The sequence below is a fragment of the Daldinia vernicosa genome (assembly GCF_022497035.1).
Source record: "Daldinia vernicosa strain CBS 139.73 unplaced genomic scaffold F5Y00scaffold_5, whole genome shotgun sequence".
Taxonomy (NCBI): domain Eukaryota; kingdom Fungi; phylum Ascomycota; class Sordariomycetes; order Xylariales; family Hypoxylaceae; genus Daldinia; species Daldinia vernicosa.
Window position 1 is genome coordinate 379,648 of NW_025953921.1, and position 14,825 is coordinate 394,472.

At 46.9% G+C, this 14,825-nt stretch overlaps 5 protein-coding genes across 5 annotated transcripts; 4 read left to right on the top strand and 1 right to left on the bottom strand.

Moving 5' to 3' along the window:
• Positions 1–373: 373 nt before the first annotated feature.
• Positions 374–1,723, top strand: F5Y00DRAFT_226202 (uncharacterized protein). The gene is made up of 3 exons (XM_048006297.1): positions 374–685; positions 757–986; positions 1,054–1,723. Exons 1-3 carry the CDS (start codon positions 487–489, stop codon positions 1,498–1,500), a joined length of 876 nt encoding a protein of 291 aa, XP_047868767.1. The 5' UTR covers positions 374–486; the 3' UTR covers positions 1,501–1,723.
• On the bottom strand, positions 1,724–6,975 carry F5Y00DRAFT_226205 (autophagy-related protein 11-domain-containing protein). The gene is made up of 4 exons (XM_048006298.1): positions 6,742–6,975; positions 6,528–6,639; positions 2,560–6,462; positions 1,724–2,498 (listed from the first exon to the last, which is right to left on the bottom strand). The coding sequence occupies exons 1-4, from the start codon at positions 6,813–6,815 to the stop codon at positions 2,277–2,279; spliced, it is 4,311 nt and encodes a 1,436-aa protein (XP_047868768.1). The 5' UTR covers positions 6,816–6,975; the 3' UTR covers positions 1,724–2,276.
• A 401-nt stretch (positions 6,976–7,376) lies between these two features.
• Positions 7,377–8,547, top strand: F5Y00DRAFT_226207 (centromere protein H (CENP-H)-domain-containing protein). The gene is made up of 3 exons (XM_048006299.1): positions 7,377–7,790; positions 7,844–8,009; positions 8,071–8,547. Exons 1-3 carry the CDS (start codon positions 7,652–7,654, stop codon positions 8,453–8,455), a joined length of 690 nt encoding a protein of 229 aa, XP_047868769.1. The 5' UTR covers positions 7,377–7,651; the 3' UTR covers positions 8,456–8,547.
• Positions 8,548–10,764: 2,217 nt separating this feature from the next.
• On the top strand, positions 10,765–11,515 carry F5Y00DRAFT_226210 (uncharacterized protein). The gene has a single exon (XM_048006300.1). The coding sequence runs from the start codon at positions 11,087–11,089 to the stop codon at positions 11,321–11,323; it is 237 nt and encodes a 78-aa protein (XP_047868770.1). The 5' UTR covers positions 10,765–11,086; the 3' UTR covers positions 11,324–11,515.
• Positions 11,516–12,471: 956 nt separating this feature from the next.
• Positions 12,472–13,864, top strand: F5Y00DRAFT_226217 (Non-histone chromosomal protein 6). The gene is made up of 4 exons (XM_048006301.1): positions 12,472–12,875; positions 13,075–13,170; positions 13,222–13,343; positions 13,401–13,864. The coding sequence occupies exons 1-4, from the start codon at positions 12,812–12,814 to the stop codon at positions 13,413–13,415; spliced, it is 297 nt and encodes a 98-aa protein (XP_047868771.1). The 5' UTR covers positions 12,472–12,811; the 3' UTR covers positions 13,416–13,864.
• Positions 13,865–14,825: the final 961 nt, after the last annotated feature.

Consider the following 14,825-nt stretch of genomic DNA (forward strand, 5'->3'; position numbering starts at 1 on the left):
TATCTTCGTAGTTGGATGACAGTTACTGAAGTGTATTGTACATCCTTTCTAATCCAGATGGTTATGTTCATAATTCTATAAAGTTGTAGGGTATTATATACATAGTATAATTACGTAGTTAGTATAATTTTAGAAATTAAGTTGAATTAGTTTCATTCGTTACATGCTGCAACAATCTGTTTGTGTTTGCTTTAAACTCTCAGTTGATCTTCAACGCTGTAGTGTAACTATAGCCCATCTGCCCATGTTCAATTCAATCTTTAGTGGCTAAGACGCAAAAAGCTAAGCGGTACAAAATGATTGGCCAAAAAAGCTCCGACGGCAGTTACCGAACCACTTAAACTCGGCTCCTCCAAAATTTCAACTCTACAAAGCAAAGCTTCAAGAAGCTCTGCACAAAGACTCCCGCATAAACGCTCACTCCATCAGGCCTAACTACCAATTGGAACTACCAATTGGCCTGGAGCCGAGCCTCTTCCCCTCAATATGGCACCCGCGCGCCTTATCCGACCGCCGACCTGTCTCGACTGTCTGCGCCGTCTCGTCCACCCCTCCCCGGCATCGCCCCCCTCGTTTCTATCTCTGCAGACTCGAGGCGCAAAGTCGTCGACGAAGGCCGAAGAGGAGGATTTGCAGGGTATTCCCGTGCGTCTGCTACAGGACATCCAAGGGTTCGGTCGGAAACGTAGGTTTCCCCTCCTCCCTCCCCCTATATTCTTATCTTCATCTAGATGACTTAACGAGGGACCGCAACAGATGCCATCATCCGAGTCAAACCCGGCCGCATGCGCAACTACTGGTTCCCCAAGGCGCAGGCCGAGTACATGACGCGCCAGCGCTTCAAGGAGCTCGGCCTAACTGAGGCTGCCATTGGTGTGCGCGACCGGTCCTTCGGCACCAAGCTCATCGTCGAATCCGAAGGCGTGCCCGCTGAGGAGGGGCCCAAAGAGACTAGGAAGAGCAAGAAGGATACCTTGACGCTACCAGTAAGTTTGGGCTTAATACTTCTACAAGTAATCTTACACCATGACCTATGTTAACATATAAATCCAGCCCGAGGAGACCCTCACCCTCCTCGAAACCCTCCTCCCCCCCATCCTAACCTTCGCTCGCAAGCCCATCCCCGCCGTCTCCGCGCCTCTACCTAGCGAACCCAAACCTACCCCCATTCCTCGATCGCCATCTCTCGCCGCCAACGCCGCAGCATCTATAGACTTCGCTGCCGAAGACTCGACCCCGCCCTCGACCGAGGAGGCAGCACCAACAGCCATCTTCGGTTCCGTGTCCGTAAACGACATCCTAGCCTTGATACGAGAAAGGCTATTAGAAGATGACCCGGCGCAGGGCGGGCGCGTGGCGCTCGAGGCGGACAACGTGCAGATCCAGGGTCTAGAGGGCGAAGACCGTATCAAACGCCTCGGTACCTTCGACGTTCTGATCACCGCCGGCAAAGACCTAGAGCCCTTGGTACGGAAGGTTGAGGTCGTGCCAGAAGAGTAAATAGGGGCGACGTCCCAATTATTATGCCATTACCATGGGATAAACGGCTTCGACGTGCTTATCTAGACCGAGGGAAATAGAAAGCTTGCGAGGGTAGAGAGTATCTACTACCTGGTAGTGAGCCAGCACGGCACTCTTATGCGCATGAATCAACATAGCACATAGCACATAGCACGTGTATGATATACCAATCAGTTAGGGTAGCTGAGCTAACGCTAGACATGTACATATGTCGACAGATTTGGATTCGTGTATTAATATATGCAGTGCCCATCTTGAAACGTCTTCAAAATTCAATCCTTCGCATACCGGCCATAGGATGGCCAACTAGCTCTCTAAAATGGCGTACATATTTCTCTAGAGTTGAAGCGTTACTACGGGGAAGGCGGCCGGGGGCGTAGATTGGAAGGCAATAGTCGATAGGTAAGTAATTAGGTCATGGATTGGGTATTATCCTCCATTCCTTCGCTCTCTCTAATACGACAACTTAGCCCTGCCCCCCTTCTCTAAAAGCAAATTCAATAACCAAGTACCCAAGAATCAATTATGAGACAAGAAACCAAAATAAACCAAACAAGACAAGCAGACCCTTTTACGCCAGCGCTGTGCCCAATAAAAATATGATACGGGAATATCAGCCTGTGCTATGCCATTCATCCTGCATATCAACGCTGGTCTTCCTTCCGACTAATCAGCTACAAACTTCTTGTGCTAACATATGGAAGCGGTAGATGTGATGATGTATGGTTGTGGACAAGAGGGTTGACCAAACCTAATCATCTGCCGGGATAACTAACGTCGAGGTTCCATAATGAATCCCATACAATACTCCTTCTTCTAACGGGGCTTGGATTTTCGATAGAAGTAGCGCTTATTTCTTTGCGGAGTTGGGAATGCTGGGGTCGTTGTTGCTGCTGTTGTGATTGTGTCCGAGGCTGACCTGACGGCCTCTGTTGCTGAGGCTGCTGCGTATTGGGGTTGTCGTCTATTCGGCGACGCTAGATCCCATCAGCGACTATGTCTCAAGGATCGAGGGTGGTGTTAATTATCGTGTCGCACCTCGGTTTGCTCGCCCTTGTCTGCGGCGGTTTGCTTGTCCACTGTTGATTCTTGCTGCGTTCCACTCAGCCCTGCGGCCCCCTGCCCGACTGTTGGACTTGTGATACTGTTTGTCTCGCTAGCTAGCGCACTGCCTTTTGCGGCGACAACCCCAGCAAGAGGCTGAGCCTTCTTAGAGCCTGAACTGCTACGCCTGCTCTCGAGACTCTTGCTGAGCGTCCTACTAACACCCTCAATTCCGCCGTTAGGGCCCAGCTTGGATTTCCCCTTGCTCAAACGTCCATGTGCGTGTATATCGGCGACAGCTGCAACAGTGTTTGCAGCGACGGTGGACTTTCCAAGCCCAGGGGTAGATGGGGCGCCGGGTTTATCTTCGTGTGCATCAATAAGCCACCAGCGTAGACCATCCGATAAATCAAATGGATTGTCATTCTCGTCGCCAGTATTAACAGAATCAGTTTCACCCTCTGACGGCAGAGCAGTGGTAGATTGCAAGCTCTTAGATAAGTCGACTACTCGCTCTTGAACGCGGGTTATGCGGGCTACAAGCCATTCGCGGCTGCGCAAGCGGTGGCCTTCCTGCTCCCGCAAGAAAAAATGAGGACACCCAACATTGAAAGCAGCCCAGGCACCTGTCGTCTGATTACGGGTGGGGAGAAACAAGGCTAAGTCGCCTTCTTTGAACTGTCTGAAGGCAATCTTATCACGAGCTTCCTTAGCAGCATCGTGTGCCCGTTCTCTGTAATTACGGGCGTCTCGCGTCATCTTTCGAGCAGTATGCTCCACTTCCTTAACACGACGATACATAGCTTCAGAAAAGGCGTCAATGTCAAAGTTGCCTGGACCGGCCATGAAAGCCTGGTATTGCTCATCTTCTGTATTCGAATCCTCCGCGTTCATCCAATATAGTAGCCTGAGGTCAGCACTATCAGCAAGGGGGTTACTTGTTAACGAGACGGATCGCCGTATAGAAGAGCCGGGATCAGACGAGTCGTTAGGGTTTTGAGATGTCCGTTCAGACCGCGGAATCCTTTGGATGGTCATCGACCCATCCTTGCGTGTCACGGAGAACCCAAGGCGTTCGAGAAGCCTGCATAGCCTCTCATTTTGCGTGTATAACCGCTGGGTGAGGTCTTTAGTGCGACCGTTGCGTACCTCAGATCGACTATTAAGGGCTTCTAAGGTAGTATCGGACGCCTGTAGCTTCTCCTGGAACATTCGAACTTCCTCTTCAAGGCTACCTAATTGGGACTGTTTTGATGCCACTTGTTCGGTTAGCTCCGCAACTCTCTTTTCTTCATCTGCTAGTTTCTGCCGTAGTGTCTCTGATCCTGTTTCGCCTTCAGTCATCTTCATTCGGAGTTGGTTGAGTTGCGCTCGTCCTTCGTTCACTTCCATTTCAAGAGTGGCGCTTCTAGTCTTCTCCTTATCCAGTGTCTCCCGCAAGTGCACCGAGCTCATCTCTTCACTAGAAAGCTTTTCTTTCGCAGTATGTAGTTCGGATTTTAAATCTTTGACAGTGGCTTGAGCACGCTCTAGATCAGCCTTCGTTAGAGATATGTCTTGTTCGAGGGATTTCAATCTGGCTAAGACATCATTTGATTTGGTCGCGACGGAATCCGTAAGATCTGCGAAGTCTTGAGGAGGTTCCTCCGTTGGAGATAACTGGCCGTAAAGCTCCTTGAGCGAGCGAGCATGCGTGTCCATGCTATCGAAGAAAGTTTCGGCTCGCTTATTTAGCTCCTTGACTTTTTCACGCGATTCCTTCAACTCCCTCTCAAGAGACACATTGCGTTCCCTCTGAACTCGAGCTTCGTTACGTAAAAATTCGACTTGTCCTTGTGTCCTTAGAGCATCGTCCCTCTTCTCTTTAGTAAGACGATCTACCTCCGCTTCGAGAGAGCGAAGTTTCTCATCGTACGTTAACTTCTCATTTTCTCTGGATTCTCCGAAATGTTCGATCTCATCTTCGGTCTCTTCGAGGCGGGCCTTCAGCGCTTTGATTTCGTCCTCCAAGGACTTACGCTCTTCCATGAATTCTCTCTTTAGGGCTTCCATATTTCCTAAGAGATCTTGCTTCGTGGAGTTCACTTCGTCCATACGGCCTTTCAGATCGGCGTGAGCATTCGCTTCTTTCTCTAGAATTGCAGATCGCTCTCTCTGAGCATTGAGATCTCCTTCCAACTGCGCAATACGATGGTATAGAGCTTCAGTGCCCTCTGAGGTGATCGATCGTCGCCGATCATCGGACACGCGGGGTGATTTAACGGAGCCGGTCGAGTCGTTTTGTTGGGGTTGAAAGATATTGCCTAAAGGTGACGGTCTCGATACCTGAGTTTGGCGATGCAAGAGATCTTCTAGCCGGCGGACTCGACTCTCAGCTGTCCTCAACTTATTCTCTAGTTTGGACTTGTCTCCTTGTAAGCTTTTAAGAAGATCGTCATCTCCGCGAATAAGCAGACCGCTTCTCCCAAGCGCTGCTTCATGTACACTGCCATTTTTGAACGCTTTCAGCCGTTTCGACTGCTGCTTCGTTGGATTGCTGAGGTCGTTTATTAGCTTGGTAATGTCGCCCAAGACGCCTGCATCTGCATTATATCGCCTTAACACGGTCAAGAACTCATCAAGCTCTTGCTTCGTCATCTGGGGCCAAGACTCGTCATCACCATGAAGGTTGAGCTCGAAGCCAAGTACGCTGCTTTCAGTCTTCTCTGGGCCATAGGTACTACCGACCATTTTATGCCACTTCCGACGTCTCTTCAGTTCCTCATCTTGGAATATAGCCATTTCGTTAAGCAACGTCGAAGAATCGGCTTTTACCTTCTCCGACCATTCTCTACGCCGTATAGCCTCGGCGACAAAAGACGCATACATGTAAGGGAGCTGTTGAATGAGCCGTAGATAGTCGAAGGTAGTCATCTCCTCCTCTCCTTGATTTATTGCGTGCATCTGAGTCTTGACACTATGGTGTATGCTGGTTATCTCAGCAATCCTACGCATGAAGGTGAGAGAATCAGCAGCTATACGGTTTCGCGCTTGAGTAACATAACGGAGCATGTCGTCCATCTCAGAAGCTCGGGTTTGGATACTCGGTAAGAGCTGTTTCGTGTGATTAACAGCTGTTTTTGAAGCCTGCGGGATATCCTTTGCTTGATTAGTATATGACAGAGTAGTCTGGTAATCCGTGTCGACCTTTCTCGCGACAGCTTCGATATCTTCTAGTAACTGGATACTGTCGCGTTTATGCCCCATTACCGACCGATCTAATAACTTATTAAACTCCTGTATCAACTCTTCGCAGCCTCCAAACATCATCTCGACTGTCTTGTCTAACTCGGATATTTTATTATTGAACTTTCGAAGGGACGTGGCGGCAAGTTTCCCAGCTTTCCGAGTAGGCTCGGGGTCAATGAGATCCTCTAGCGTTGCTTGACGAGGCTTCCGAATGTCCTGACCTGTCATAAAACGCACCATCGTTGGGGAAATAGCAATGCTCCGTGCTAGCTCAAGGTATTGTTCCCAGTTGGAAACTAGATTGGCATATTCGTCTTGAATGGGCGTTGCCCATTTCTTGAGTTCCGAGTGCTTTGGATCTATTAACTTAACACTGTTGTCGAGATTTGCTACAGCGGCGTCAAGACATTTTAGCATGACATCTATTTCACTATACCGCATCTGAGCCGCATCAGCCATGATGGTGCAGTCTTCTACGACCTTTAGGGTCCAATCGCGACGTCTCTTGAATAGATCCTGCCATGATTGTAGCGAATGCGCGTTCTCGATCGAGTTCGGGGGAGTAGATACGGTATATCGTTTAGGCACGGGGGACTCGGAGATAAGAGCGCTGGCAGCGCTAGGCGAAGAAGCCTGAGTTATTCGAATATCATAAACGTATACCTCCTTCTAATGAACATATTAATCTCAAGCTTTTACATGGGCTTAACTGGGGGATGCCAAGGTGGACAAACCTCAGACTGTATGTTCTGGATCTTGACAGTCTTTCCTTGCGACGTAAGAGCAACAATATTCTGAATGGGTATGGAGCTTTGCCGGGCCACCCACGCCTTGAAATCATCTAAGCTATAAGAAGAGAATAAAGCTGTTAGTACAAGTACCTATGCAGACTATAAAAAAACGCGGTAGGCCGCATACTCGAATTAGTGTAAGAAATAGAATACATACGATGAGAACTGAGCGGTATCGACCTGCAGGCGCTGGCCCGTGTGGGCAATCAACACCTGCGTCTGCGTCGCCATGATTTATACAGTCCATCCCCTGAAAGAATGAAGTAAATGATGCGACAACAGATCTGATGTTCCGGATATGCAGAACCCTAAGGTGGGAAGCTCAAGCATTGACAAGCCGACGGAGGAATAATGAAGATGGCAGGTTAAACTTTATCTTTCTATATCGGAGCTCAACGTCAGCTGGCAGGCAGTCAGGCGCCGTTCGTACATAAGGCTCCTTCCGATTTCTCTGTAATTCGTCACCGATGATCCACAAATTTTGCTGGGGACGGAGTAAACTTGGACCCCCTAGTGCTTAAATGCATAAATGATTTGCTTCAGATCCGATACACGAATCATATGTATCCAAGTACCACCAACATTTATGTACAATATACGTGTAAATCCCCGTTCGTGTAATGGAGTCCGTGTAATGAAGTGTACCTAGGTAGTTATCTAGTTTCCGTGATAGAAAGTCTTACAAGTCGAAGTTAAAGCCTAATGATTTAAATTTGATTTACGTATATTATATAGGCATAGGTTAGGTACTTTTGGTTTGCGTCAAATGCATTACACTCTAGCTTTAACGAAGTTTGTTTTTGTTATTCGGCGTGCTAATCCATGTGACAACAAACGGGGGATCTACATATGCATTAAGGTTCTAAACGTGAACAATCAAGCCACATTCGACCAGCCACATCTATTGAATATGACTGGAAGCCTAATACTTCTTACCTCCGTTGCAATCTTGTAAAAGAAGCGATAGCAACGCAGATTTGTGCTTCATAATAAAACAAATATCATCTCATACGCTTGTGTTTCAAACAAAAAGCCTTTATATTGCAAATGCTCATTTGCAAAAGAAGATGGCGGGTGGAACGATTCACGAACCAACGCCACTCCTTCTTTCAGATGACGAGAAACATATCCTAGGTTTACACGATCGCCTTCAGCAGCTTCAATTAGAGATCACTTTACTCACAGCCCAGAAAAATTACGACCCACGTGAGTTTCAAATATCAATTTATAAAATATGCATTTGATCTAATCAGTAGTAGGTAGAAATCCGCCTGCAGGAGATGGGAGCATAGAAGCAGCCCAGAAAGCTCTTCTGGATTCAAGATCTAAATATGTCCTCCGGAATCAAGTAGTAGACAGCGTTGTGGCCGCCAATCCAATCTTACAAGCAGTACATAATGGTACAAAAGCATCTCCCATAGAAAGGTAGGACTTACGACATTCACTCTTATACTATTATCTCTGACTTTAGTCCGTAATTCTATAGGGACTTACTGCCCATTCTAGAACAGCGCGATCAATCATCTTCAGCGTTAGCACAGCAGTCCTCGGAGTTACGCACGCTGCTTGACGAAATTACGGAGGTGGAGAGTCAGAGTCTACGTCTCGGTCGCGAGAACGTGGAGCTGGCGTCCAAGTTGCTCGAACTTGCTGAGCAGACAAATCGGAATAAGGCAGAGGCAGTTAACATGCATCCGGAACAGGCAGCTGAGATCACAAGCCTGGAGGGCCAAGTTAAGCTAAGTAGACAGAGATGGCGGGTCCTGAAAGGCACTGCAAGCGCAGTGGTTGCCGGTAGTGGAGTTGATTGGTCTAGAGATTCTGAGCTGAGAGATATTGTTTTGGACCCTGAAAACGAGGATGAAGTGTGATAAAGGGGTTCAGATTCCAAGTATTGATGAGAAGAGCACGTTCGATGATACCCACCGGAGTAATAATCAATAATCTCACTAATCTGGCAATGCTATTCTTTGCCTTCATATATGAAAACTCAAGCCCTGGAATAATGCGTCTGAACCCTTGAGTCGTCACAATAACCCCATCGTCCCTGCTTATCTAGACCCATGCCAGCTTTGATAGTAGGTAGATTTCTAACGCACCATGTGCATCCGTTCCTGATAGATAGGGCTTAGCGTAATTAGTCTTGGCCGAAGCAAGCATGAATCACGTGGAATGAATCTATTTTAGGATTCTGATGTGATGTATCGAATGTTAGCCAGTAGGTCTCATGCATCGATCAAGACACTATAGACGGCCATTTCCCTGACAGCATATCAGCTATTATTGCATAAAGTATATTACAACCACGTAGAGACATAGACTTTTTGGGAGTATTGTTGATGAGGCAAGTCGTGCTTTAAATTGATAGATGGATAGATAGATCATAATATCAGACATGACGTAGACAAAATGGCGCGTAGCATCAGCCTAAGATTCGCGTTTACACACGTAGACTTACGTATCTAGAAGACTAGAGTCTAAGCGGTTAAGTATTTTGCCTCTGACGGAATCAGTGGTTGTTTTGCCATGGTGTTGATCGACGGTGGGGAGTGTTGAAGGGAAAAGAAGGTCGTCATCGTTACGCTAATAGAAAACACCATAATCAATATGGAAAATGAAAAACGCGAACACAGTGTATGTATGTACATATATGATGCAAATAAAACCATTCCCGAAGCGTCCCTTGGGGTAGCCCGCAGCTTTGTGCAATAGAATGTACCTGTTTAAACAGGTGGTACCTGGCTGTCTTTCGATGACTTTGGCCTAGCAAGACACCGGATACCCTAAAATCAAGAATGAGACAGTCTTCCTAGCCTGTCGCTAGTAAGGCGGCCCTGTTTGAACGGATCAAGACAAGACATGGCCTATAGCCAATACTTTCAAGTGCCAGACGTTATGTACACATGAGAACACCACAATATGAATTGTTGGCGTTTGGGTTTACCTACTATGCAGAGATCTGACTCATAAAATCTATCGCGGTCTAATATGATTTTTAATCGAGAGTTTCGCATCGCGTCCCTCGCCGTCCTTAAAGAACATAACTTACTTGTCCGTTTGTGGATTGTAACGAGTTTACAGTAAGGTGTTGCGAATGCTTGTCCATAATGCGACTCGATAATATAGTGATACAACTCCAAATCGGTGCGACAGGCTTGCATTGCTCATATTGCTACAATAGGGGGGCTTATTCCTTGGAAGGATGTGCAAGCTTGAGCAGGCTGGCTTACGGGACTCTGCGGGATAGAGTTACGCCAGTACAACAACTAGGATAACCGCAATGCAAGCTCTTGAATATTATTGGTCGATAAAATGGCTGCGTTGATATTTGCCTGTGTAAACGTATTGGGTTGGAACAGCCCCTTGGTAATATCCTCTAAGAATATCGTGCGTGTTATGGATAGTTTACGCGATTCATACCCGTTTAGTGGTCAGAAATGCCATACCCATAGTATCCAATAATCATCGGGCTATGATATCGTAAAGAGCGTAAAGCGATAGGACGAGGGCTGTGGGAGTCTAGATTTTCTCAGCACTTTGGAAATGAAATGGAGTATATCGCGGACAATAAAAACATCGTCATGGAAGTTTATTAAGGCAAACGGAGCTAGAGAAAATAAAACACCGTACTTCGTAATCTGGCTGGATAATACCACCGTTGCAAAGCTAGAAGACTTGGGTTGAGCGGTTCACAAAAATTGTGAGGAGCCAGTTCTGTTTGGGGATGGGATGCGTAAGAAAGGGGAGAGAGGCAGAGAAATTGGTGCAGAGGTGAAGAGGGGGAATGTCAGACTCCCAGAACTGCAGCCAGAAATTTCGTGTGGTGGTAATCAGCTGCAAAGAACCAGACCAGGCAAAAAAGGCATAAAAAAAAGGCCATCCACCCAGGGAGCCCAGGCCTGATAGGCAAAAAAAAAAAAAAGAGAAGAGGTACTTAGCATGGGTGATGTACATTTACGCTAACAAGGAAGCGTAAGGTACTTCCAAGCCATAGTGTACAATCATCAATTGTGATGCACCCGGCGCTGTCTCCAGTCTCCAGTCTCCAGTACATACAGTCTGTACGTATATGTATGTACGCGCCTGGGCTTAACGCTGTACTTCCAGATAACTTTCCTTAAGCCTTCTGGTTTTCGCACCTCTCCTTTTTGTTTTTGGTTGTTTCTTCTCCTCTAATGCAGCACTTCCAACTTAAGTAGCTGCATACTCATCAATTGGCAGTATATGTATGCATCGGTTTCCCTTGTATTTTGGTTGAGATGCACGAGTGTAACTAAGGTTGAAGGAAGTAGGATGCATGTACATATATACGTTGAACAATTGAGGCATCATAACTAGCGGAAATGGAGTCTTGGGTTTTCATGGTTGTTTTAGGAATGGAGGCATGTTAGGTAAGTGATTAAACGTTGATTCCCGAAGCATTGACGCAAAAAAAAGAGTAAATCAGTCCATCGAGGTACACAGTATCAGACATCCGGCTAAGACCTGGTGGGAGCTTGGTGATGCTGTACTATGAGTTTTCCCCTTTTTCGTCTAGCCTTTTTTTTTTATCTATCTACCTATGTATCCAGCAGCATCCCGCTCAATATCCTTCGGAGAAAATGCAACCATTTCCCGCGTTGCTTTCATGGGTAGATAGGGGGGAGCTTGAGAAGGACAACAGAATGTATGTACGCGGTATAAAGATACTTATTACTGGTAACCACTTTGTATTAGGTAACGTACCGCCCTATATATGAAAAAAGGAGAGTCACAAATCGGTTGCTTTGCAGTTTTGCACATGCTCAAGAAGAATAACCAGGAGTGGTTGGACTTGTCAGGCTGGTTTGCCGCTATGAGCGATGAATGAAAGAGTGAATGAAAATGGATTGGCGAAGAACAAGTGATACAGTAATGGAGTAATAGATACATAAACAAAGCAACATGGCAACATAATATTTCCTCCCATAATGTTGACCGTTTTAAACATTGATAATAGTGATATGTACATACCTAGTAGCCGAAGGTACAGTGGTTCTTACAGTGTAATGAGCACTGTGACATAGAGGACCTCTCCTACTTCCCTGTATCGTGCTTATTGCAACGTCCAAACCGACTAATACCACAGGGTATGATAAGTACCTTCCTACCGAAATTGGGTATACAAGGTACTAGACGACTTAGGCAAAGCCTGCACACAGGAAATTCTCTAACCTTACCTGAGGACAACCGGTGGTTACTCGCTTGGGCTTGGTTACCTCCAGTTCCCTGCTTCTCCTACCACTTGTTCAAGTACCTACCTAGGTAGCTCTCCAACCAAAATCACTCCGGCCACTGTGCCTACCTTACGGTCTATCTGTCGCTTGCCCGCTTTTTGGTGCAGACCCCCCCTCCCTCTTTGCACCCTCCCTTAGAAATTGGGGCAGTCTCAAGTCTGGCTTTGCACACAATCACCCAGGCGCAGTAAAAAGGCAGTAGGCCAACGCTCCCCCCATACAAATTTCCCTTTCTTCTCCCACATACAAATCTCCCACCTAAATCGTCTCCCATACAAACGCAGCCTACACTCAACCTCAATAGCTGCCCATACAAATTGTGAGTACCTCCGTTTATATGGCACTGCACTGCAAACCTCAAGTCACCTCAACCACTTCCTTACATTGCGCGCATCTTGTCGTCCCAGTCAAGTCGATTCATCTCTAAATAGATGCATCATGTTTTTAACATGATTTGCATCATCGTCGGATGCTTTGAAGCTTATTCTAGTAACTTCTGTTGACATTTGACTGCTGCATCGGCTTGCGAATCCATCATCACATTTTCCTAGTCCACCCTGCATTTTAGACTGGGCAATTCCACTGACTGCGATTGCGCGCAACAGCTTCATTCAACCACAACATCACTGTCCAAGTTTTTAAGAAGTATCTCAAGGTATGCATATGGGTTTACTTTGCTCGATTCCGAGCTTCAAGTCGCGGTTTTCACGCGTTGGCGCATACAATTGCATTTGCGACAACAGCGCATCGCATTCAACATGACCGTGCATCACCACCTTAACTTCTTATCATCTATCTGCCCCTCATTCGCATTTATTCGAGCTGTCGCCCGACCGCACCACCCAACAACCGATTCCCTAATTCAGCACGCTTTTACCTTACCACATAGTCTCCTATCACTCAATCTTACGCACGCATATCTATTTAGGCCAATAGGAACTAACATACAACTCCATTAGAACACCAGTCAAAATGCCAAAGGAAGCGACCAAGCGTGGCAAGGCCGGTAAGGTCGAGAAGAGAAAGGGAAAGAAGGGTAAGTCATACAGTTGATGTTTTCATATACTCGGGCTTGATGCATCCCCATTCTGGTATTCAATCTAGCAATGTCTTTTTGCTACCTTGTTGGTCTCGAATGGTTCGAGTCTCCAAGAGTGCTACAAGATATCATCCGACTATTGCCAGCTCATTATCAAGCTCGCATGTTTTAACATTCACTAACTTGTTGGACATAGACCCCAACGCACCCAAGCGTGGTCTCTCGGCTTACATGTTTTTTGCCAACGAGCAACGAGAGAACGTTCGTGACGAGAACCCCGGCATCTCATTTGGTAGGTTCCGCTAGCAATACGCCAAATCTTCCCATACTGACTCTGCCATAGGCCAAGTTGGAAAGATCCTTGGTGAACGATGGAAGGCGCTCAACGACAAGCAACGTGCCCCTTATGAAGCCAAGGCGGCGGCCGACAAGAAGCGATATGAAGACGAGAAGCAAGCCTACCAGGTAAGGAGGGACTCGCATTCCTCTTCTTAAAATGCAGCGCTGAGCGTGACTAATTAGGCCGAATCCGATTAGGCTGGCGGAGATGATGAGAGCGAATAGTAATGTCCTCTCATCTTGCCCGCTTGTTGGTCACGAGGTTTCACGACGCGATGATTCTGGTCGTGTGGCCTAAGGAGCCTCTTGACCGTGGTAAATGGCACAAGTTTCCTTTCCAGTCTAATGCGTATGGGATCGGTCGGTGTTGATGCACAGGGAAAGGGACATTGTGCTTTAGTTTTCTTTACATCATTTTCACTCTGACTGGACCAGAGTTCGGGGAATTACCCTGGTCCAGTGGCGTTGTCGCAGCTGATTCAAGCTAGCTATCTTGCAACGAAGCTCGAAGCTATCACGTCGGTGCTTCCCAACGCGATGTAAAAATAGTTTGCTCTTACCATCGAAGAGAGTTGTCCTCACTAGTATTTAGTCCTAGCTGGCCCATTACTCTAGCTCGTGATATAATGATTACAGATACAATACTGTGTAAGCGGGCGTTCCCACGTGGCCAAATCCAACCCAAGTCGAACCGTGCCTAGTAAACAGATGCATGCGAGGATCTTGTCCCGGGGATCTGGATAGTCAGGGGTCTGACCGAGAGAGGTGTGGGAGCAGACGTGGCTAAGATCCTTGCCCAACCTGTTTCCCTACCCTCCTTATTCACAACAACGCCGCAAACGCAAGGCTGTAAGAGCAAAACAAACTGCCTGGGACTTTATAGCCTAGCAAGTCATCCTTAAGTATATATATACCTATCATAGCCAAGCTAAAGTTAAGTTCGAGCTTTTGTTACTTTTTCGAGCCATGTCACCATCGTTAGGCCGGACTCACGATTGGCCCATACGGAAGGGAAATGGTCGATGCAATTAAGCCAATCATCGGGGTCCTAAATTAAGACACAGCGTCCAGTCGCGTCCTCGGCGACGGCGGTAGTAGCATATGCAGGGCAGCATAGGTAGGTACCTACTCACCAAGATATCGTCCGTCATACAGCATAAGTATCCCTACATATCGATCTAATATATTGCCAGATCAGCCAGATCTGACACTCATGCGTACCAGCTGCCCAACTCGCTCTGAGACTGGGAATGCATGCAAGCGCTGTTGTATGTTGTATGGAAAGTAATGCAACAAAGCATCGGGTTCATCGCACGCCATCGGACCCTCGATCGGAGCTGTGTATCAGTCCCTCGGCCAAAGCTACACTAGAGATGATGCTGATGCCCTTTTTCCTTATAGACACTAACCTAGTCTATTCATGCTGCATATTCGATGATATACCTACAGCAATTCAGATCCACCCTACACTATCCGATAGCCTGCTGGGTAGATGGTATGCTAATATTCTATCACCATCTAATACGGTCGTTCGTGTAGGTATATATACGCTTAGGTTTTATTAACCGGGCATTATTTTCGATCGTAATATTTTTTTAGCCGCCCAAC

Excerpts from the sequence above, each read along its gene's own strand:
- F5Y00DRAFT_226202 (XM_048006297.1), top strand. The coding sequence starts at position 487 with ATGGCACCCGCGCGCCTTATCCGACCGCCGACCTGTCTCGACTGTCTG. Across the intron at positions 686-756 it reads CCAAGGGTTCGGTCGGAAAC|ATGCCATCATCCGAGTCAAA; the intron begins GTAGGTTTCCCC and ends GGACCGCAACAG. Across the intron at positions 987-1,053 it reads AGGATACCTTGACGCTACCA|CCCGAGGAGACCCTCACCCT; the intron begins GTAAGTTTGGGC and ends ATATAAATCCAG.
- F5Y00DRAFT_226205 (XM_048006298.1), bottom strand. The coding sequence starts at position 6,815 with ATGGCGACGCAGACGCAGGTGTTGATTGCCCACACGGGCCAGCGCCTG. Across the intron at positions 6,463-6,527 it reads TCCAGAACATACAGTCTGAG|AAGGAGGTATACGTTTATGA; the intron begins GTTTGTCCACCT and ends TATGTTCATTAG. Across the intron at positions 2,499-2,559 it reads ACAAGGGCGAGCAAACCGAG|CGTCGCCGAATAGACGACAA; the intron begins GTGCGACACGAT and ends GATGGGATCTAG.
- F5Y00DRAFT_226207 (XM_048006299.1), top strand. The coding sequence starts at position 7,652 with ATGGCGGGTGGAACGATTCACGAACCAACGCCACTCCTTCTTTCAGAT. Across the intron at positions 7,791-7,843 it reads CCAGAAAAATTACGACCCAC|GTAGAAATCCGCCTGCAGGA; the intron begins GTGAGTTTCAAA and ends AATCAGTAGTAG. Across the intron at positions 8,010-8,070 it reads AAAGCATCTCCCATAGAAAG|GGACTTACTGCCCATTCTAG; the intron begins GTAGGACTTACG and ends GTAATTCTATAG.
- F5Y00DRAFT_226210 (XM_048006300.1), top strand. The coding sequence starts at position 11,087 with ATGCTGTACTATGAGTTTTCCCCTTTTTCGTCTAGCCTTTTTTTTTTA.
- F5Y00DRAFT_226217 (XM_048006301.1), top strand. The coding sequence starts at position 12,812 with ATGCCAAAGGAAGCGACCAAGCGTGGCAAGGCCGGTAAGGTCGAGAAG. Across the intron at positions 12,876-13,074 it reads GAAGAGAAAGGGAAAGAAGG|ACCCCAACGCACCCAAGCGT; the intron begins GTAAGTCATACA and ends TGTTGGACATAG. Across the intron at positions 13,171-13,221 it reads GAACCCCGGCATCTCATTTG|GCCAAGTTGGAAAGATCCTT; the intron begins GTAGGTTCCGCT and ends ACTCTGCCATAG.